Source organism: Alternaria arborescens (genome assembly GCF_004154835.1).
Source record: "Alternaria arborescens strain FERA 675 chromosome Unknown contig_22, whole genome shotgun sequence".
NCBI lineage: Eukaryota > Fungi > Ascomycota > Dothideomycetes > Pleosporales > Pleosporaceae > Alternaria > Alternaria arborescens.
In genome coordinates this window covers 147,760-169,459 of record NW_021167877.1, presented here as the reverse complement: position 1 = coordinate 169,459, position 21,700 = coordinate 147,760, and the positions used below count along the sequence as shown (strand labels likewise).

Below are 21,700 nucleotides of genomic sequence, written 5' to 3'. Positions count from 1 at the left end.
CAACAATGGCAGACGGCATCACACAATCCCAGGGCTTTCCTCATGCCGCCAGTGAGAGGCTCAACATCATCATCGTACGTTCCAGCACGCGCACGCGCTTTCCATCCTAAGCACAAACTGACTTCACTACCTACCTAGGCAGGCGCATCCTTAGGTGGCCTCGCGACAGCTCTTGCTCTAAAACGTCTTCCAGCACCACATGCACACACCATCACGCTTCTCGAACGGAATCCGACCGCCCTCCTCCACAATCAAGGCGCTGGCATCGTCGCTGGTGAGGACTTCTCCTGTACGGCCCACATCTGAGGCATATACTAACATCGCACCCGCATCTTATAGGTGGTGATACCCTGGCTTTCTTCAAGCGCTACGACAAATGCAAGCGCGACTTGGCTGTTACCTCGACTCGAAGGCAATACCTGAGCAAGGATGGTGAGGTCATACACAAGGAAGACATGCAGCAGAACATGACCAGCTGGGACCTTGCATACTATATGCTCAGGGCTAACGTTGATGGAATCGAGAGCAAATATTGCGACGCGCCGCGCGACCAAGACAGTGGTAGCAAGGTCGCGCATCTCCATGGACACAAGGTGATTGAACTGCAAGACAAGGGAAACAAAGTGGTTGTAAAGTACGAGACAAGCGAAGGAAGTACGGGCGAGATGGAAGCTGACCTGGTCATTGGCGCCGATGGACCGAGTTCTACCATCCGCTCCCTCCTCACTACCAGCGTCGAGCGCACGTACGCGGGCTATGTCGCTCTTCGCGGGACCGTCCCTGAAAACTCAGTCAGCCCCAAAACACTGGAAGCTTTCAGGGAACGCTTTACCTTCTTCCATACAAAAGGGATACAGATCCTGGCATACTTGATACCTGGCGAGAACGGTACCCTCGAGCCGGGCAAGCGCCTCATCAATTTCGTCTACTACACTAATTTTCCATCACCTTCTCTAAGTGATCCTTCTCCCGACTTCCGTGAGTTGATGACAGATGTGGACGGCCAGTATCATCGCATCACCATGCCACCTGGCAAAATGGATCCGCAAGCATGGGAGAAGCAGCGTAAGATTGCAAGTGAGCGTCTGCCTCCTCAGTTCGCTGAGATCGTCAGAGCGACTGAGAAGCCATTTGTACAAGCAGTTACCGACGTTGTTGCTCCGACAAATGAGTTTATGGATGGTCGTGTCATCCTTATCGGCGATGCTCTGGCTGGCTTCCGGCCTCACACTGTCGCAAGCACTAGCCAAGCGTGCTTCGATGCCATGATCCTGGCAGACATGATCGAGGGCAAAGTGAGCCGAAGTGCGTGGAAGAAGGAGACACTGGGATATGCGCGAACACTGCAGAAGAGAGGTGTTGATATGGGAGAGCGCAGTCAGCATCAAGACCTGCCGTTGAAGGAGCATATCCACGATCGGAACTTGGCAAGCAAACCGAGAGTGGAAGAGGTATGGCCAGAGTGGGCAGTCGAGGGTCTATAATAGCTACAATCACAATCTACGAGTCAAACAAGTCTGTCGCCGGAGTCTAAGACCAGTCGCCTTCATCTTCAACCACTTCACCACGTTCTGAAGCTCCCAGAAGCTCGCGTACAGTCCACGGTTTGTACTTGTACCCCGGTGGTAGGTTCGTGTTCCCGAACTCGGTGCCTGCGAGTAAGTGCTCAGCACATTCATGATACTTATCATAAGCGTACTGTTCAGGGTTATGGTAGATCAACCAATTCCCAACCATTTGCTCCTCCTTCTTCGGCGCTGCTTTCTCGTCCTTCCAGTCGGTGTTATGGAAGACTTCCCGGTTCTTGAAGCCCATCTTCTGTGCGCACGATACTCGCTCGAACCTGTGATAATCGAATCAGTCACTTTTGCTTTTACGCAATGCCTCTTGACTCACCTCAGCTTATTATGGACCTTTGTCGCAATCGCAACATTCTTCTTCCCACTGATCTGCAGACAGGCTGCTAGTGAATAAGCATCCTCCATCGCCATTGTGCCGCCACTGAATGACGTGGGCAAGAACGGATGTGCCGCATCGCCAAGTTGAACAACACGACCGCCTTTCGAGACCCACTGCGGCTGTGGGTCACGCCACATAAGCTTCCAATCGAGACATTGGTTGTTCGGAGTTGCCCTGATGAGCTCAGCCACAAGGGGGTCCCAGTCTTTGACAACCTGGAGACTCTTATCTGTGGAAGTAGTTTTCGACCAGCTCTCTGTTGCCGTACCTTTTTCGTCCTAATGGGTCGATCAGTAAAGAAAAGCACCATGGAAGGAATCTTGAGTGTTCTCCACCGACCTTGGTTGTCAGAAGATACCACAACTCGTCTTGATTGAGTCCAAACACCACATGTGCGCCTGGGCCAATGTACATGAAACCGCGGTTTTCATAGCCAGCAAACGCTTTCGCAAGAAGGGGGGACTTTTCAATCGCTGGTCCGGCAGGAAAAGAACTCCGGTAAACAACGAAACCAGAGCTAATCGGTTTATCTTTGTTTCCATCAATGATCTCACGAGATTTGGAGCCGACGCCGTCTGCAGCTACAACAACATCTGCGATTATTCTTTCGCCATTGTCAAGAATAACGCCGCCCGTTTGGTTCGTTTCAAAATATGCACCTACTCTGCACTCGTAGGTTATGGGGATACCGAGCTCTTTGACATAGGTATTAAGCAGGTTGTGAAGTTTCTTTCGGTAGATGCCCAGCGAAGGATTCTTTGAGTGGCCAGGGGCATGATGCTGAATGAATGTGCCGTCGTATTTGCGCAGTTCGAAGTCCGGTGGTAGTCCAATAGCCCTGGCACGTTCCATAAAGCCGGGCCACTTCTTGGGAGTTTCGAGTGCAGAAGTGGTTATCATGATTACTTCGCCTGGTTATTATTGTGTTATTGATGGTTAAGTTATCTTCCAATTTCAACGTACTTACCAGAGTACTGGCCTTCTTGGTTTCGTTCAAGAATTCGTACATTGTGCCCTTTGCGATAGGCTTCGATGGCGCAAGTGAGACCACCAATACCGCCTCCTACTACAAGGACGTCGACACCAGTCGGTGGCTCTCTTTCCATCTGGGTGTGTTGGACGCCAGGCATGTTTGATTCTGTGGGCTCTGTTCAATGATTTGTTCAGTTGCGTTTTGATATCACTTAGCCAGATTTCTTCACTCCAATATCTATATACTAGCCCAACGCACGTAAGTCAACCAACACTCCATTGTTTACGGCACAAAAATATACCGACGGTCGAAAGTCTACGGATGGAAGAGACGCTTGGCCCGTACCCAAAGTTACAGATGTGCAGATCAGCGTGGATCTGCTCAGGAGCATGCGGTGTTGTATTGGATCGCAGATGTTGCTTCCGGCATCCCGACGGTATCACTCCGATTGCTTGTTAAGCATGAGGCTATTTGTGTCTTTGAAGACTAGTAGCGGAATTTTACCCGTGGCGGTGACGGTTTCTGCATTGGGCGCCAAGAGCTCATGAACATCATGTACGAAAGATTGTACGAGTGCGGGCCCGCATAATATCGTAGAAGCTTCACACTTCACTAACCCTACCGATGAACAATAGTACAAACCATAGTGATGTTGTAATATTAGATTCGGGCCAAGCGCCCAGATATGACCAAGAGTTTTGAGAAGATGAGACCGCTAACTTACGACAACAACGTACTCGGCAAACCTTCGCTCAACTGTATATGCTAGGGTGCGCTGTGAGCCTGCTTCTGAATGTCTTGAGCAACGACCGCTTTGATCTCGCGCATATGCTTGCCCACTACCGCACCGCCAAACCCTCCCTCTAAATCATCATGAATATCTTCATTACCCCTTGGGAAGATACCCACGCTCCTGCCACAAAGGTTTTGAGTCGACGAAAACCTCATCACGGCATCAACTACCCTGTCCATAGATGCATACCCTACAATTCCAAGCACGGCACCATTGTCCGCGACAAAATCGTCTTGCTTGGTAATGCCAGTATCGACGAACCATGGCGCAACGAGGTTAAGGCGGATTGAAGAGCGCATAGCACGTTCGCGAAGACTATAGAAGAGTCCTCGAACGCCGAACTTGGACATGCTGTACGTAGTACTGTAAGGGTAGCCGATGTAGGCTGCCAGTGAGGCGATAAGAACGATGCTAGGCGTGAACGTTGTTGCGGCTGTGCGCGGGAGTCGGAAGTAGTGTAACGCGAGATAACAGGTATTGTATACGGCGTCAAGATTGACCGACAAGCAAGCGGAGCCTGGGACCGGAGGCGGCGAATCTCCTAGGTTTGGCAAAGTGGTTGGTACCATATCGAACATGTTCTTCTCGGCCAGAATGCCTGCATTAGGGATGACAACGTCAATCTGCCCGTCGCCAAACTGTATCGCGGACTGAAACATAGAGGCTTGTGCTTCGTAAGATGTTACGTCGCATTGTACGAACTGCGCTCTGAGCCCTCGAGCTGTTAGCTCTGCAATTACTGCCCCCGCTGTATTCTGCCGGTCGGCCATCGTGACAATCGCGCCTTCTTCAGCCATCTTGATTGCGCATGCCAGACCGATACCGGATGCCGCGCCAGTTATTAGAACTGAGCGATCTTTGAGATTGGTTGTATCCAAGGAATCGCTGAAGCTTATGGGCGCTGCCATGGTTGAAGTAACGGGATTCGCCATACTGATGGCGGGAAGAATGTGTAGCCCCTACTGTTGTGAAAGATGACATTTGTCTCGAGGGGATCATCTTGTATTAACAATGACATGATCGCCGCGCAAGCGCTGCGCCTGGCATTCCAGCAGGAAGTAGTGTGAGGCCATGAAGCGGGGAAAGAAAGCCAATGTAGAAGTGGCGTTGGATTGTAGTCGAAGAGCCCACTCACTGTAGTAGTGTCTGCGCAAAAACAGGCGCGGTACGCGACATCTCGATGCGTGCTGCAGAGCAGGCGCGGGGTCGGCCAAGCAGTCGTGCGGGGAAAGGAGTAGCCGACCACCATACATATCCAACTCATGGAGTATGATACCCCTGCTGACGTGAGAAACCCTTGCAGTCGTCAGACGTGTTATGGCGGCGATTGTATTCATAACGAGGAATCCGGATCAAGGTTCCAACGTGGCCAAAGCATCGCGCCAAATTCTCGACGTATCACGAGTGCGAAAAGGTTGAATCAGACTCAAGAAGAGTCCCATCCAAGAAGCTTTAACCCAGAGTGAAAGACCAGTTCCACTCTCTTACAACCTCTTCCCAGTCCCTTCTTTGTCCACCTTCAAGTTTGGGTCGCCATACTTCCTTCAGCACCTTTTGCACACATTCGACGTTCTCGTAACGATTCCTGTTCTGAATGTCCTCCAATCTTCGAAAGCACTTCTCAATGGCAGCTTCGTCGTCCAGCTCAGCGCCTGCTAGAAATATGGGGTAGAGCAGGCTCGACTCCGCAGCGCTTCCGGGTGGTATGCGAGCAATGAACTCCATCGCACGTGCGGCACAACCTGCAATATTTGTAGAGTGGCTTGGTGAGGTACGATAGAGCTGAATGAGTGCCGCCAGACGGTAAGCCTCTGCCAAGGCGATGAGATCGAGAGCTATGGGGGTATCGACACCAAGTGCAAATGGATTGTCGTAAGTCCAGCTTTGGATGCCCTGCTTGATAACGTTGAAAGAAGCTTCGGTAGCGAGCGGGAACGCTGGATTTGAGGAAGTTACGTATTGTATCCGAGAGATGAGATCGCATAGCTGGTATGAGATGCCCATGAGCGGATCAATTGTGCCCGGCATTAGAGCGGCGCTGATTGGTATCAAGCCTTGCTCTGCTGAACATGGCTTTCCTGCATTGGATACTCGTGCCATGAGAGACGCAGAAGCGAAATGATAAGTGAAGTGGCGATGTAGAGAATCGACCTCAACACAGTCCATGATGCTCTGTTCTGGAGTGAGTGCGCTAAGTATACGTTGAACGCTTTTCAACTGCGATATCCACCTCGTGGTCTTGACGCCGTTGAGCGCCTCAAGCCCTACTAGGATCAGGATCACCGCAGTGACCTGGTAAGTGTCTTCTGGAAGTCCACCCGAAGGATGTAGGCGTTCCTTGATAAATTGATAGCACTTCCTCTCATGGCGAGAGGACACGGCCCGAAGATGCTTAGCGCGGTCTGCGTCCTGGCTCCGCCGTGCCAACTGGGCTGAAGAAATGGCCAGAATGGCGTCAAGCATACCTTCGATCTGGAAAGACCAAGGCATGTATAGGCTAGTGTAGAAACTTGTTGCAATAGGCGCTACTTGAACACTGGGTACAAAGGCCTCGATATAGTACTGTAACAGATGCATCCTCTCCGCTTCTCCATCGCCCGGTAGCGCATCCCAAGGATCGAGAGAATTTCGCAGCGGAACTGCAACCTGAAGCTCGGGGCTCTTGGAGCTTGATTGTGATGAACTCGGCTCCGTAACGATACTTCGTGGACTCTGCCACTCGCATAATAGGTTGAGTCGTTTGCAATTTGCACATCGAGGTTGGGCGTTATCGCACCTCTTTCTCCTGGTTCGGCAGGTCAGGCAGCCTGTACGCGATCTTGGCGCGAACTTGCGCTGGCGCGGCTTCGTCTCAGCCATGGTCTGAAGGGTAGAGGTGCAGGAAAGAGCTGGATTCGGATAGTCACCGAGGAGACATGAAGACGTGCATCGTTGCGGGAGCGTTATTGGCAAAGATAGCTGGAGATTGAGTCAGATTCCGCGATCGCGGGTGCAGTATCGATAAGCAGCGTGACTAATCGGGGATTGCACCTCCGAAGGGCGACAGTTGTGTCGACTCGCATCATCATCAACCTGCATTCAACCGTAGTCTACGCCTTGTCTTGCTTGGATCCCACAACGGCATTCTCTCCCAGGTGCGCGAAGGATCACGTCCCATAACGGGCCTGCTTGGCCGTTGAGGCTGACCGCGCCGCATTGCGAGTGAACCATCCATGATGTTCCAGCTCCCACGTGCGGTTTGTTCCTGAGAATCTTTACCGTCTTAGGAAGCATCGCCTATGTTCATCTCCGAGGCTAAGCAGGTGCTGCACTTGACAACACCACAATAGATGAAGATACTGGGGTATAAAGATGAGAGCCACACGCCTGATCGTCGCCTGTAGCTCAAAACATCTCACAATCCCAATCAACGACCATGAGGCTTCTTGTTGTTTCCCTCGCTATCAGCAGTACTGCTGTCGCGGCGCAAGATAATTTCAACATTTTCCAGCATATTGGTGGAAACGGACAATGGTTCCCTGGTGAAGAAACGACAGGCATCTCTTCTGAGATACCCACTGGATGTAAAGTCGATTTGGCTGGTGAGAACACTTTAGTTGAGGACTGACCAAATCCATACTGAATCTACACAGCTTTCTTTTCTCGTCACGGTTCACGGTACCCTGACAGAGGCGCGTACAACGGGTGGGTTGAATTCGCCGAATACATCCAAGCAGCAGGCAACTTCACCGTCAATGACGAGAAGCTCGCTTTTCTCAAGTCCTGGAAGCCGGTACTCTCAGATCCCGATGCTCAGATCGCCAATATAAGCCCCACTGGATGGAGAGAGCTTCACGATATGGGTACCACGTGGCGGCTCCGCTATCCTGATCTGTACGATTACAACACCGCCTTTACTATGTGGGCGAATTACTATACTTCAGGTCCCCGTGTACGGGATAGCGCACGCTTGTTTGCTCAAGGTTTCGTGGGGCCCAACGCTACGGATCTTACCACTATCTATGCCCTCAACGCGAGCGATCCTGCCAGTTGGGGCAATACGCTTGCACCCAGTGATCTCTGCAAGGCTTACAATGACGCAGGTGGTGGCCCTGCAAAGGACACATGGGACTCCATATATCTTCCTCCGATCGCGTCCAGGCTCAACGCCAAGATTAAGGGTGGTTTGAATCTCACGACGAGTCAAGTCGACCAGATACCCTACCTATGTGGTTTCGAGACCCAGATCACTGGCCGACGGAGCCCTTTTTGCGACATCTTCACTGATGAAGAAATCTTGCAGTACGAGTATGCGCAGGATTTGCGTTACTGGTACGGCACTGGCCTAGGGTCTGACATCGAAAAGTATCAGATGCTGCCAGTCGTCGACATGACCGTACAACGCTTTGTTGATGGTCCAAATGCGACTTACCAAACGGGCAATGGGACCTTTGTTCCCCCAAAGATCATGGCCAATTTCGCGAACGATGGCCAAATCAATCAGCTCGCTGCTGCAATTGGTGTTTTCGACGGCCAACAGCAACTTCCTGGCAATATGTCCCTACCGAACCGCATCTTCCGTTCATCCCAGGTTGTGAAGATGCGCGGAACAATTGCATTCGAACGCCTCTCCTGTCCTGCTGCTGCCCATGATGGCAGCTACGGCTACAGTGCCCATAGCGATTACAACAGTACTGCATCCGAAGAGGCCTTTGTACGAATCCGCATCAACGAGGTCGTATATCCTGTGGTGGGCTGTACCAGTGGTCCTGGCTCTTCATGCCCGTTGTCGCAATATCAAAGCATCATCAACGCGAAGCGTGCAGAAGCCGGCGATGTGACCAAGCTATGCAATATGACCGGTGAAGGCCTCGCACCCAAGCCGGAGGCAACTTTCTTCTTCGACAATACACTGCCCTGGCAGTCAGTTGTGAAGCCGTAGTGAACATACCAGGTAGTGTTGAATCACCTTTAATGATGAAATTCATCGCTTGTGTCTCTGCATGTGTTTCTGTGCCGTTCCATTGATCTCTGTGCCGCAACAAAGCAACGTCCTACATCATACGACTGATACACGCTGCACCCTTTGCATGCAAATGTGAGTAATATTTCTTTGAAATCGCAACATCTAACGTGCTCGTCATTGCTTTGACAAGGCGTCCTCGACTACCGACAATTGACATGTACAGGGCGCGCGCACTGCTCACTAAGTCGCACTAACCCCACTTCCATCTCATTGGACCAGGGCGTGTGGGCACAAGGCGCACGCCCTACCCAAATTGTCATACTGTACATGCTCTCTCCGCTCTTTCCACAAGCCATACAAGACAAAGATCGGTTGTTAATGAAGCAGTCGATTGCGCGGTGTCTTTGACATGTATCCATGTGACCTCGTTATAGTACGACTGAGCAGATTTTCCGAAATTCGAGTTGTACGAGAGGCTCGCACTGTTCACCGTACATCTCTACCCGTCGGGAAATCTCCATGGAACTAGTCACTTCCGGAAGCGTGTGGCTGCGGAACGGGCTACCCATTCGACGCAGTCCGTACATTGATGGCGTAAATTTGTCTCCACATTGCGCCCCAAGCGGGTGGTCAGCTTTGCGACATGGGAAGCTACTGAAACAAGCCTCCCACGCCTTTCAGGTCAATTACCAGCGCAGGAAGTGCCGCGACGGCAAAGTCATGTTGGACCTTGGAGTCATAGGGTGTGCGATTCTCGGATGTCCAGATCGGTACAGTGGACTGAGCTTTTCTAGGGATATAAAGGTAGGAAAGTGTCCAGCTGTAGAAATCCACACAATTACGAATATACAAAACGACAAACCATCTCAAGGTCCAGATTTTGGTACGGTTCCACGCAGAAGTAGCAAGGTACCCTGAAGAGAACAAGAAGCAAACAAAAACATTTATCATCAACAAAAACAACGCGTCAAGCCTGAACAACAACACACACATCCATCATCTCTTTCGCCAGTCGAACAGAAGAAACAAGTTCGAGAATACGCTTAGATTGTGCACACATCGCACATCCTCTCATCTGCCTAAAGATGTCGACCTCCTCCGCCTCCACTCCGCGCACCTCTTTCGAGTACCTTAAATCGCCAGCTAAAGCCTCCTCGTCCTCTTCTCTATCCATCACATCCTCATCAGCATCCACGTTGAGGGCTTCGAAGACAGCGCACAGCGTATGGAGCTCTATCAAAAGACATGCGAAAGAACACCACGAGAGCGTCAACGCAGCTTATGCTGCATACTACGGTCGTGGTGGAAATGCAACTGAGAGAGGACAAGAAGTTTGGGAATACTGTAGGGTTAACAGGCAGTAGGTGGAATGTACGAGGCGACCGTCGTTGTGGCCTATGAGGTTGGTAATGTGATCGTCTTGCTATGGACTTGTATGGAGTTTGGTGGCTGTTTGAACTTGGCGAGCTTTTCTCTCTGGGCTGGTGGCGCATAGACTTGTGCTTGGGGAACCTGTATGTCTAACTGGGTTTTTTGATCATTGGAAATAATCAAATTTTACATTATTTATCACCAAAGTGTGCGTGAGTTGAGCGCTTTGTGGTATGATTGTGGTACAACTTGGTAGGAATCAGCTCTCCCATATACCTAACTCTCTTCCTCGACTTTTAGAGGCAATCTACCAGTGTCGTTATCGGCAACAATGTGATTTGATCTGACCGGAAACAAAAGTATTCCTGTGCGGTGGTATTCTCGAAGCTTCATATTAGTGGTGAGATCTATATGGAAATAGGGATTGGCGATCGTAACTAAGGAATCGCTGGTGTTACAACCTGCATACACTTCAGTTATGCATCATGTCCAGCCACCAAACCTTCAATGGCGCCTTTTACTCCTTCAACGACCTTCCATATGAACTCATCCTCTACAGCGTCCTGTATCCAGCAATAGTTCAAGGTCGCATTACCATCGCCACCAGTCACGACGCTGACGGCCAAAGGACTTGTTACAACATTAGGTGACTGGCTGAACACCATCCTTCCGATAGCCCAGTTTCCCGGCTTTTGCTTGTTCTTCCATACACCTACATTGGACAGCTCTGCAGAAGGATACCGAGGGTTGCCCAGCTTATCGAGGAAGAATTGTGGCATCGAAGACACATACTTCAGCAGCGCAATAGAGTTATCCGTACCAGCTTTGGCGACTTCCGCAGAGATGGCGGACTTGACTGCTCGTGCAATGTCCCATGAAAATTGATCCAGGACGCTAGACTTTGCTAGGCCCTGAAGATTTTGCGACGCAAGGCGCTCATGGTGGTATCCATACTGTGTCATCGCAAGTGTCATCTGCTTTTCCTCGACGTCCAAAAATCTCTTCATAGCTATCGGCCCCTCGATCTTGAGCTTCTCATAGTCTTGGGCAGGAAGATGTGCGAAGAGTGATGCCGCGATGAGACATTGCAACGTTGCTGTCATGCTTGTTTTCTCGGCTCGACTGAGCTGTACCAATTTATCTGTGGTTGGTTTCGACAGAACAAGCGTGTGATATCGAGGCTGCGGAAGTGGTTCTGCGTCTTGGTGCACAGGGTTACCTGTCCAGAGCTTCGGAGGTCGCTTTGCGAACACTGAAGGCAGCAAGACTCCAAGTATGGCTTGGATGAAATATGGCCATGAGACCGTCATTGGGTGCAGCTCCTCTAGCGGTGGTGGTAGAGCCATAGTCGAAGACTTGACCATTGGCTCTACGTTGCTTTCCGTTTCTGGAGAATTTAGGCCACCCAGGAATGACTCGTGGAACAGGAAAGCTGACGCTCCATCTGCCAAAGCATGATGCCACATCCATGTCGCAGTGAATCTAGTCACATCGGTTGGTGACTTGAAAATGAGTAAGCGCCAGTAAGGCTTCGATCTCAATACTTCCTTGAAGCCACGGCTATGTTGTTGTGCTAACATCTCGTCGAGTTCTTCATCCGTCTCGCCATCGTTCGGAAACGGCTTCTTGCGCTCGCATATCTCCACGGAGGTACGCAGGTCAATTTCGGGTAGGTGCGCAAAGTATACATTAGGGTAAGATTGGTCCTCGTTCACAGCGATAGCGCTCAGGATTGGATGCTCGGCGATAACGTGTCGAAGCGCAAAGTAGACCCGATCCTCGAGAGACAATTGAGGAATTTCGGATGTTACGTATTCTGCGGTAAAGCCAACACTCTTGTAAAATCCTAGATGATGCCGCGCGGTGCTGTAAGTTTCGAGTCTGCCGCATGGACGCAGTCTGTTGAGGTCAGTCATTCTGTGCGGGTGCAAGTTTCTTTGAATGAGATTTGAAGAAGTCGTAAGTGTCGCATCGCTATAGTTATATCGGATAGAGCTGTGAAAACCGCATACTCGCAACGATTGCCATGTGGGGAAGGAAGAGATTGACCGTATGAAGCGGCAAGCGGCTACCCTCCTAACCTCGTGCTGACTCGTGTCGCAGCCCGAACGGCAACATGCGAAGAATCCTACTCAAGATTGCGCATGTTCGCCTGAGATCTATTGTGGAGGTCGGTGTGCCAAGCAACATGTGTGTGTGTGTGTGTGTAAATAGTTACTGTTCGCAAGGTGTTGGTGTTGGTGTTGCGGCATTGAACGTTGCCGAGACCGGGTAGGTGCTTGTATCGAAATCGATGACGGGATCGTTCCCGGTTCTCCTGCGGTCGTGCGGCAGGAAACCTGCGTCGCCAACACTGGCGATAACTCATCACAACACAGTCGCGAGGTGTGCTTGGATACTAGAGAGAGTACGTCGTAGCTTACTTGTATCCTCCCACCACGGGGCTAGAAGGATCATCGCAACCCCAGAAATGGGGCACGAGGTGCGCAAGCGTGCATCAAACGGCGCGGCCCCGACATTAACCGGGGGCGGAAATGTACAGTTTAAGAAACTACCATACCCATAACAGTATAACGCTAGATGAGCAGGTTCTGGAAGCTCCTCGTATTTGCCAACATTTAAATGGTACGAATTGTTGCCCAATCATGGCAGGCCTACAAACGATGTATGCCTCCCAGATTCAGCCTCAAATCGCCAGGGCTTCATGCGACAGTGAGGTAGTGAATGCGATGTCGAGACAACGATTAAAGCTCCGCCGCGCACGACAAGTGAATCGTCATCTTGCCTTCGCTCGCCAACATGGCCCCAAACGTGGCGCTGCCGACGGTAACATCCAAGCTGGATCCGCCACGATTATTGGACCTATTGCATGTCCCGAAACTGGAAGAGAGGATGTCGCCCGACGCAAACAACCCGCCAAAGGAAAAGGCTCCCACGTTGATGTTTGTAGGCATATGTCTAGCTATCACATTCGTTCTTGCGGCCCCCATGGTAGGGATATGGCTCGCTGATCGAATCAGAAGGCGGAAACTGGATCCTTTCAGGAGGCTCCGAGATCTCGAGCGCAAAGGACAACGTCCTGGCATAGATCCACCTCCGTACGAAAGGGCACCGCCTCAGGATTCAATATGGGCTCGACAGGAGAGGCATAGGACTAAGAAGCCACCAAGAGCCATCACAGCAGATCAGGTTCTGGGTATTGATAAAACATCGTATCTACAACGCATCGTACCTCAGAGTGGTTCGTCAGCCTCCAATCCTAACTTGGAGCGTCTGCTGATGAATTGTAATAGAAGGGTCTGCACAGCTACTTACAGTCGCGCCTGCACATATCGGATGGGCTAGGCAAAGGGTGACGTCAACGGAGGACGAAGAACAGTGCATCAGCCCCTGGGCCGTAGAGCACACTCCAAATCCAGTCATTTTCCCATGGCTTCAACGGCAACAGCTGCCCAAAGACAACGTCAACGACGAGAATTGCGAGACATTGCAAGTGATGACAATGTCAAGTACCACATCCCCATTGCTAGCCGTCTCGACAGTGGAAGGCTCCACCCCTGGGCATGCCGAAAACCCTTTCCTTGATTCTCCAGGAGAATATACAAGTTCTCCACCTGATAGCGACAAGTCCTATGAATCTTCTGAAACTACCTCAAGAAAGCATGCAGCGCCCGATCAATCCAACGACGCTGCACAGCCGCCTGAGCATCCATCAAGCACATATCGATGCGATACGTGCCAGACAACGTACCATTCACAAGGGCAACTGAAGTAAGTCACCCATCTATACCATTTTCCATATACCTCGAATGTATCCAGCACTAATAAAACCTCAGTGTACATCTCAATCGCAAACACCGTAGGAGGTATCGCTGCGAGCACTGCGACTCAGCCTTCGCGCTCAAAGCGGACCTCAAGCGTCATGAGCGCGGCGTTCACAAAGACATGTACACAGTACAAGTGTTCTATTGTCTCAATCCAACTTGCACAATACCCAATAAGAAGTTCACCCGCAGGGACAATTTCGAAAGACATGTGCGAAGATGTCGCAATCGCAAAATTACATGATGTCAACTGTTCAGGACAAGAGAAAAAGAATTACGAAGACATGGAACGAGCAACCTACCATCCGAACAAGGCACGGCTATGTACACGGCTAACACTTCTGAGTGGCCTACTATGGAAGGCATTGCGAGTAATGCTCACTACTCTCCTTGCACGTTCCTTGGGCGCAAGTTGTTGATCCAGTCCATGTTTTACCGCCGCACTGCGCATACAAGGCTGCTCCTGCAGCCGGTGCTTCGGGTACTGGCGCTGGCTCCTGCGTCGAAGGTGTCGAACCACTACCTCCTTCTTGTCCAGCCGCACAGGTGAGGGGCGCTGGCCCTGGTACCGAGTATGCCTTGCCACCCATGTATGGCTTTCCAGTGGTATCGTAAATATTAACCTGGATACCAGCATCGTTGGCTTTGTAGGCACCAGGGAAAGATACGAAGTTTGAACCTTTGTTTGTTCCGCTTCCAGTGACGCGGATCTGTGCGCACTCCATGTAGAACTGTGCACCGCCTGTTTTTCTGGTCAGCAATGTTATGGGAAGGCAAACCGAAGTTATTACCTTGGTTTTGAGCGCCGTGAAGGGCGATGAGTCTGTATATGAATGTACAAAGTAAGCTCATGTCTCACATGTAATCTGTAATTGGGAAGTACTGACTCAACGCGCATGAGGTAGTCACCTGGAGCCACACAAGTAGGCATGTCGAAGTAATGCCAACCTCCATTCGCAATCATAGTATCCACGGCCCATTTTCCATTACTCAAGCCATCTCCGGCGACTTTGAACCATTGCAGACCAGTGGTTCCAGTCGTGGCAGCATTATCCACCTTGGCAAGATAGTATTGTATCGGACCTACGATGTATCCATCAGCTTCTGCTGTCTATGCGATCATAACAGTTCTCGGTAGTTCTACTGACCTTTGTGACTCGCAGCAATAGGATGATCGGGATCATTGGCGCTCTGCTTACCGCCAATAACGTGGCCTGCAGTTATGGCGAAGTCAGTGTATACGTCATATGCATCCACGACAGTCATGGCTTACCCCACCAAGCTCCGACTCTTGCTCCCGCCGGAATACTTATTACAGTAGTGTCTTTGTGTTTGATGTCTTTGTTGCAGGCGAAGGCCGAATCGGTGACGCTCGTGATGGGATAGTCAGAATCAGGAGCGCGGACGCCCTTGAGCTGGCCTTGGTCCACACCGTTCACCGATACCTTCTGGAAGATGGTGTGAGCTGTGGCTGTACTTGCCAGGGTGGCGAGTAGAAAGGCTTTCATGGTCGCTACAAAGGTTGGTAACTAGGAATTGACTCGTTCAGTGCCAGTTGGCGATTATGTAGTCAAGTGGGAGCATACGCAAGAAACATCACAAACAGCGCGCATTTAATCGCATTATATGCGTCAGTATTCATCATGATCATATATATGAACAAAGGAATGGAATAGTATAGCTCAAGCCGATAGAGACGGTTCGTGCTGCAAATCGCGGTCACTTTGGTTGTGTTCGGCAGTGGTATATTGCCGTACCAATGTTCTGGCCATCTTGGGTAACCTTACACTATGTATTAGATTATATGTGGCTGGGCCGTCTTTGGATACTGATCGGTCCGCGTGCTCCGTGCCTGATCAAACTAGACTTGAATGTTTATAGTATGCCAAGTCGTGTACAATATTTCACTCATGCATGACTTATTCGGGAGACTGAAGTTCGTTCTCTGGGTGCACTGGTTTGACTATACCTTCGATCGGAACTAGGAATTTGCAGACGCAACAATACTTGTATGCTTTCTAGTCTAGATGATCCGGATACAACTTCGCAGGCATCACTTAATTACAGGTCTCGTGTATCGCGTGTGCGTTGGAACAGTAGCACTACCCCAGGATGAACCCTATCATCTTCGTCATGGTCTATGATACAGTACAGTCGGGCTTACAACAAATGCCACAGCTCCATTAACATCTCTCTTGAGTTTCCCACAAACTTATCACCACAAGTGTGGTAGAGATCAAAGCGAACCTCGAACGTCCAAGGTCTCCTTACCTCTAATCCCAGCGTATGAGAGTCGTTGTCCTGGCCAACACGTACTAGCAGCGTTTCATTTAAAGCGGTGCATTGCCTTGCCTGTTCGCGATATTGAAAATGATGCGTATGCGCAGCCGAACCTTTGCAGCGGATGTTATCCGCTTCCTTATCCATGTTTCTTGCGTTGAAGAGCTAGAAGTTTCCGTATCACATCTTCCTGCTAACCTTCGTGAAGGGCCAAAGTCATTCAGTCCGCCTAGAGAATCTGCATGCGCTTTGTTATCCGACGCAGTTGCAATGGAAGCGCGCATGCGGGCAATAGACGGATGGTTGTTGCGGATTCGTCGCTTGGTGGAAGATGATATGGTTTTCAAGAGAGCGTGGAGTCATAGAACGTAAGCCACAGGCATGTCGAGTCCGCGTCGTACCATAACCCGAAAGAAGTAGAGAGAGGCAAAGGCTACGCTTCTCCCACTATCTTCCACAGCTTGTCGAGCTGTTTCTCGCTTGAATTTGCTTCCTTTATTCCTTCGATCTTGGGACCGAGAGTTGGGTAGAGCTTCTTGATACCGATGGTCGCGAAGCGGTTTCCTCTCGTGTAGGAGTTATGTCTTTCTTTAACATCGACTGCCATTTGGATGTCGTAATTTTGAGTAGGTCGTTGAATAGAGATTGATCGGATGGAGCCGGGTTGCCGTCTAGGTGATACATCGTGAGGAACGAATGCGAATAGAGATATCTCGAAGAGACGTGTAAAAGTGGGAAATCGAGTGGATGGAGGCAAACGGGGCCCCGCTGCCGGTAAATACACAATACTCCGGGGTAAATACGGACCGACATCGCACTATTGGTACCTGGTGCCACCTGCAGGCCGCGTCTTACAGCTCCCAACGGTACAGTCCAGCCCCGCGCATTTTCGACGATCACCTGCAGCCCCATGGTGGGATTCTGGGCTAGGCCCTACGGTTACCCCGAGCGTTGCTTGTCTTGGCCACACCGATCAACATTGCGTTCGAGAACATGTATTCCAACTTTCTGTGAGCCACACATGTTCAGAGACATCGCTCAACCGTCTCCGGTCCTTGATGTTGCTTCCGGCCTACCAGTCTTGGTCACACGTCTGCTGCGATGCAAGTGACACATTGGTAAATACCCGCGTCATGATTTCACTGGTCGGAGTACTCACCGCCACTAAAGTCAAAAAAAGAAAAGGGCCTTTTGCAGCAGATCAGTAGATTGTAGTGAAGCATGCGACGACGGCGCAGTCATCTGGAGTCGATGCTGCAGCAAACGCATATGCTCTGTCGGTGCAGCGCCGTAACACCGTCTGTGCGACTGATATCGAAAGACTTTGACTCAGCTGTATTTCCGTGTAGAGTTTGTGCTACAGCCATGTTGTCTTTGATCGGCCGCACGGAAGCTTGATATGGTGTTCCGCATGGGAATGAAGCGGTGTAAAGTTGCAAGACAAGCAGGTACGCGGTTGCTGACAGGGAGACTTTGCAAAACGTAATGACGACAAGAAGCCACGCATAAGACGTTAGCTGTAGTGGCTGGGAGTTGACTCCGTATTCCGAACCGTGCCGAATTTAGATCTGCTGATGTAATCGAAGCATCCAGGTACCGAAACTTGGACGCGCATTTTCAAGTTCCCAGTGTCTACCGACGTTACTCAACCGCACCACAGAATACACGTTTCCTCCACTTTGAACCCTCTATCGTTGCTCGGCAGCGGGACGGGCAGCGCACGATTAGGCTACTGAATCCGACGGGTGGTACTTGGTATTGTCGAACCATCTGCACCTGCTCATGGTGCCGGCTCATGACATAACGCTGCGGATACACGCATGCAAAAAAGACAGATATTCGCCTGTGTCTTTTAGCACATTTGATGAGATTTTATGGTCGTCAAGCGTGTTGGTTGCGTAGACGTTTGATGGTAAACAAGGAATCTTTTCAAGCTTAACTGGAAACCTAAATCTAGGAAGTGTTTGTACATTCGTGGGTGGTGGCTGCAATATTTACCTCAGTTTCCTTGAGCAAACTCTTAGCCTCGCGCGTACGGCCAACTAGGCTATGGCTTTACAGCTCTTGTTTCTGTGCGCCTGGTTACTGGGTCCTTCTCAGTAGTACCTTGGTCCACGTCCCGAGCACCCGTAACCAGAATTGGCCCTAATGAAGCCCTTACCAAATCTTGGCATGCGGCAGCGATATGTGTGCAACTTGGGCGTCTCCAGTTGTGGTTATCATATCAATGCGTCTTGTTGGGTGACATCAACTGCGCCTCATGGAGCGGAGAGTCGTTTGTTATTGAAGTATAGCGAGTCTTGCTGGTACTTTCTTTCCGATAGTGGTTGGTGTACACGCTAGGAGATGGTGGCTGGCGGAGTAGAAATCCAGGCCAAAGTCAGCCGCGGCTGAGAGCAACACCAGGTGTAAGATATTAGGGAACTAGCATACGGAAGCGTCGATCAAACGGCTACCAAACATTCAAGAGGCGATTACTTTTGCATGATCCCTCTCCCGCACGGGCTGCTGCATGGACAAGAGCCGACGAATCGTGCACGTTTTCACCGCAATGTTGGTTGAACTAGTAAAGGAAAGGTACACTGCGACCGCCTCAGTAGGCAGTGGCTACCGCTCTCCACTACTAACAAAAGTTCTGTGCGTCGCTTGCCGTACATCGGTTCAACCTCCACGCCTAGCGTGATTCAGTCGCTCTACCTACGAATTCACAACTATTCCTCCTTTCCTTATCACTCCCGTATCAAACAGCGGTGGGAGAACGCAGTGCTCGAGCATCTGAGCCACCTACAACCATGGATGGGTCAGTACTTGCAACAACACAGCAACCACCGTCGTTGACTTTGATAACAGTACATCTCGGAAGCGAGTGTCACAAGCCTCATCGACTTCGAGTGTCACAAGTTCCGAGCATGATGCTCCTGAACCGCGACGTGTCAGGGATAGCATACCATGGAAGCTATGGGTCGTCGCTATAATCGGGTTCTGGGAGAGAGCAACATTCTGGGGGCGTAAGTGTCACCACCTGTAGCAAACTGTTTGACATGACACTGACACTACACTGGAAAGTCACCGCCCCTTGGCAAAACTACATGGAACACCCTCAGCATCACGAAAAGGACCAAACTCCCGGTGCTCTCAACCTTGGGCAGACCACGGCAACACGAATCTACTGCGGATTCTTCATCGTCTACTTCACCAGCCCGATTCTCATAGCACCATTGGCAGACAATCATCTAGGCCAATACAAGACTTTGCTGATCAGCTTGGTGATTTATACTATAGGATGCATTGCCCTGGTGATCAGCTCGTTCCCGGTGATGCTTGATCGAGGAGCGGGTTTGCCTGGTCTGATTATTGCGATGTTGCTGATTGCTATGGGTGGCGGAGGTGTGAGTATCATCATCAGTGCCGCTTGCTGCGAATCCTGACTTCTCTTAGACCCAAGTTACCATGAGGTCGTTCATTGCCAACCAGTATACGGATAGGACTTCCAAGAAGATAACACTACTGACGCCTCAGAACCGTTTCCTGAAATGGAGTTGTCTCGCGAAATGTTTTACAACTTCATTAAAAGAAGAACTAGTAGTGATCGACAGCGATATCACTCTACAATATATTTACAACCTATACTTCTGGATCGGCAACGTAGGCGCTTTGTCAGCATTTCCTTGCGTCTACATTGAGAAACACCACGGATTCGCTTCCGCATATGCTCTTGGTCTTGGTTGTATCGTTATTGCGCTCTTGATGTTGGTATTTGGCAGGAAACTTTTCGGTATGCAGCATCCTGCGTTTCAACGCTAGCTACGCTAACCTGCAGGTAGTCAATCCACCGCAGGAAGCAGATGTAATAGTACCCGCAGCTAGGGTTCTCAGCTGCGCTATCCGCAATGGCTTTCGGATGAAACGCGCAGACCCAATTTATCAGCATACTGAGAAAGGTAAAGAGGTTTCATGGACCGTTCAGTTCGTCGATGAGATTACTCGTGCGTTGAGCGCGTGTCGGGTACTGTAAGTGTGACTGGATCCATGTGCTTGTATATGCTGACCTATAATCGAGCCTGGCATTTATTGTTTTTTACATCTGCTTCGATCAAATGCAGAACAACCTTATATCTCAAGCCAGCGACATGAACACCGGAGACACGCCAAACGACATCCTCCCTGGCATGAACCAAGTGGCTTGCATACTCATCAGTCCATTTGTAGAATACGTCCTCAACCCCCTGCTGGCAAGAAGATGCATATATTTGAAGGCGATCACTCGCATCGCCATCGGCTTTTGCTTTGTCACACTTTCGATGCTGTATGCAACCTTGGTACAATACTACATCTATAAGTCTCCACCATGCTTCGACCACCCATCATACTGTGGAAATAGTGTGTCCGCAGCACGATACCGGCCCAATGTCTGGATACAAGCGCCTCTTTACTTCCTGATGGCAACAGGCGAGGTGTTTGCTATGACGACAGCCATGGAGTATGCAGAGAAGCACGCGCCAAAGGAGATGAAGGTCTTTGTGCAGGCTATCAACATGCTCATCACGGGTATAGGCTCGGCCATCGCTCTGGTCATCGCCGAGGCAGCTCGCGATCCTTACCTTACCTCGTTCTACGGCAGTCTTACAGGTGCTATGGCCCTCACAACCATCGTGTTTTACATTATATTCCGGAATAAGGATAAAGATGATACCAGAGCAGATATAGAGGAGGGCAGCAGAGGAATGGCGCTACCACCACCAGACTCACCCTTGGGATCACGCCAACTCGATACGATTGTGACAAGTGGATCTACGGATACAGACAAGGACATGGAGTTGACGCCAATTGCATCCTCACGGACAATACATATCGAGCGAAATACCACAGCTGTAGCTGGATCATGTTAGTGAGCCCTTGTTTCTCTGCTCCGGTGCGACATCTGAGCGAGCGTCAAGTATCGCACTAGTGTCGTTACTACTGTACATATGTCAATTCTATAGAGCCATCATGATAGGACATATTATCATTCATTACGACCATGCGACAGTGACAGTCTATAGTCCGTGTATAGGGACTGGAATGTGACTTTATGATGCTCTTCTTCGCATTGTCAAAGGTTGAACTTCACCGGTTTTGGCGTCCCCAGGTACCACCGTTTAGCTAGAAGATGGGGCATACGCATAATCATAACATCAACAACCTCAACGGCATGAGCAATTGTCACCGTCGCATGTCCAAGTCTGAATTCCTTTCTCTACAACTGACAGTCGTTGTTCGGTCGCTATCAGGTTGCGATGTACGCTGTGAAATATTTTCAAGATTGTTCGCTTATGCCACGATATACCCATTCATTCCCACATAGCAACAAAAAAAACTGATGTACCAACTATACGGCCATCGTAAGCAAAAAGATAATGTTAATTGCCTTCCGCCAGAATTGAACTGACGACCTCGTCATTACTAGTGACGCGCTCTACCACTGAGCTAGGAAGGCTGGTTAACTTTGATGACGAATTAATTCATACCAACATTCATATTGTCAGAATTGCATCCCGAGCCTGGCTGACTTGACC

At 50.2% G+C, this 21,700-nt stretch overlaps 11 protein-coding genes across 11 annotated transcripts; 5 read left to right on the top strand and 6 right to left on the bottom strand.

The window, feature by feature from the left end:
- Positions 1 to 5: 5 nt before the first annotated feature.
- On the top strand, positions 6 to 1,484 carry AA0111_g8615 (hypothetical protein; the record flags this gene model as incomplete). The annotated part of the gene is made up of 3 exons (XM_028655082.1): positions 6 to 74; positions 139 to 289; positions 340 to 1,484. The coding sequence occupies 3 exons, from the start codon at positions 6 to 8 to the stop codon at positions 1,482 to 1,484; spliced, it is 1,365 nt and encodes a 454-aa protein (XP_028503772.1).
- A 46-nt stretch (positions 1,485 to 1,530) lies between these two features.
- Positions 1,531 to 3,089, bottom strand: AA0111_g8614 (hypothetical protein; the record flags this gene model as incomplete). The annotated part of the gene is made up of 4 exons (XM_028655081.1): positions 1,531 to 1,843; positions 1,897 to 2,237; positions 2,299 to 2,870; positions 2,927 to 3,089. 4 exons carry the CDS (start codon positions 3,087 to 3,089, stop codon positions 1,531 to 1,533), a joined length of 1,389 nt encoding a protein of 462 aa, XP_028503773.1.
- A 608-nt stretch (positions 3,090 to 3,697) lies between these two features.
- Positions 3,698 to 4,657, bottom strand: AA0111_g8613 (hypothetical protein; the record flags this gene model as incomplete). Its single annotated transcript, XM_028655080.1, has 1 exon — positions 3,698 to 4,657. One exon carries the CDS (start codon positions 4,655 to 4,657, stop codon positions 3,698 to 3,700), a length of 960 nt encoding a protein of 319 aa, XP_028503768.1.
- Positions 4,658 to 5,177: 520 nt separating this feature from the next.
- On the bottom strand, positions 5,178 to 6,584 carry AA0111_g8612 (hypothetical protein; the record flags this gene model as incomplete). Its single annotated transcript, XM_028655079.1, has 1 exon — positions 5,178 to 6,584. One exon carries the CDS (start codon positions 6,582 to 6,584, stop codon positions 5,178 to 5,180), a length of 1,407 nt encoding a protein of 468 aa, XP_028503769.1.
- A 556-nt stretch (positions 6,585 to 7,140) lies between these two features.
- Positions 7,141 to 8,646, top strand: AA0111_g8611 (hypothetical protein; the record flags this gene model as incomplete). Its single annotated transcript, XM_028655078.1, has 2 exons — positions 7,141 to 7,306; positions 7,358 to 8,646. 2 exons carry the CDS (start codon positions 7,141 to 7,143, stop codon positions 8,644 to 8,646), a joined length of 1,455 nt encoding a protein of 484 aa, XP_028503770.1.
- A 1,109-nt stretch (positions 8,647 to 9,755) lies between these two features.
- AA0111_g8610 (hypothetical protein) lies at positions 9,756 to 10,034 on the top strand (the record flags this gene model as incomplete). Its single annotated transcript, XM_028655077.1, has 1 exon — positions 9,756 to 10,034. The coding sequence occupies one exon, from the start codon at positions 9,756 to 9,758 to the stop codon at positions 10,032 to 10,034; it is 279 nt and encodes a 92-aa protein (XP_028503771.1).
- Positions 10,035 to 10,517: 483 nt separating this feature from the next.
- AA0111_g8609 (hypothetical protein) lies at positions 10,518 to 11,957 on the bottom strand (the record flags this gene model as incomplete). Its single annotated transcript, XM_028655075.1, has 1 exon — positions 10,518 to 11,957. The coding sequence occupies one exon, from the start codon at positions 11,955 to 11,957 to the stop codon at positions 10,518 to 10,520; it is 1,440 nt and encodes a 479-aa protein (XP_028503787.1).
- An 883-nt stretch (positions 11,958 to 12,840) lies between these two features.
- AA0111_g8608 (hypothetical protein) lies at positions 12,841 to 13,816 on the top strand (the record flags this gene model as incomplete). Its single annotated transcript, XM_028655074.1, has 2 exons — positions 12,841 to 13,282; positions 13,335 to 13,816. The coding sequence occupies 2 exons, from the start codon at positions 12,841 to 12,843 to the stop codon at positions 13,814 to 13,816; spliced, it is 924 nt and encodes a 307-aa protein (XP_028503786.1).
- A 402-nt stretch (positions 13,817 to 14,218) lies between these two features.
- On the bottom strand, positions 14,219 to 15,373 carry AA0111_g8607 (hypothetical protein; the record flags this gene model as incomplete). Its single annotated transcript, XM_028655073.1, has 5 exons — positions 14,219 to 14,607; positions 14,657 to 14,688; positions 14,753 to 14,948; positions 15,014 to 15,079; positions 15,139 to 15,373. The coding sequence occupies 5 exons, from the start codon at positions 15,371 to 15,373 to the stop codon at positions 14,219 to 14,221; spliced, it is 918 nt and encodes a 305-aa protein (XP_028503830.1).
- Positions 15,374 to 16,578: 1,205 nt separating this feature from the next.
- On the bottom strand, positions 16,579 to 16,752 carry AA0111_g8606 (hypothetical protein; the record flags this gene model as incomplete). The annotated part of the gene is made up of 1 exon (XM_028655072.1): positions 16,579 to 16,752. One exon carries the CDS (start codon positions 16,750 to 16,752, stop codon positions 16,579 to 16,581), a length of 174 nt encoding a protein of 57 aa, XP_028503828.1.
- Positions 16,753 to 18,937: 2,185 nt separating this feature from the next.
- Positions 18,938 to 21,034, top strand: AA0111_g8605 (hypothetical protein; the record flags this gene model as incomplete). The annotated part of the gene is made up of 6 exons (XM_028655071.1): positions 18,938 to 18,945; positions 18,996 to 19,153; positions 19,212 to 19,534; positions 19,584 to 19,920; positions 19,970 to 20,156; positions 20,206 to 21,034. The coding sequence occupies 6 exons, from the start codon at positions 18,938 to 18,940 to the stop codon at positions 21,032 to 21,034; spliced, it is 1,842 nt and encodes a 613-aa protein (XP_028503827.1).
- Between the last annotated feature and the right edge of the window lie 666 nt (positions 21,035 to 21,700).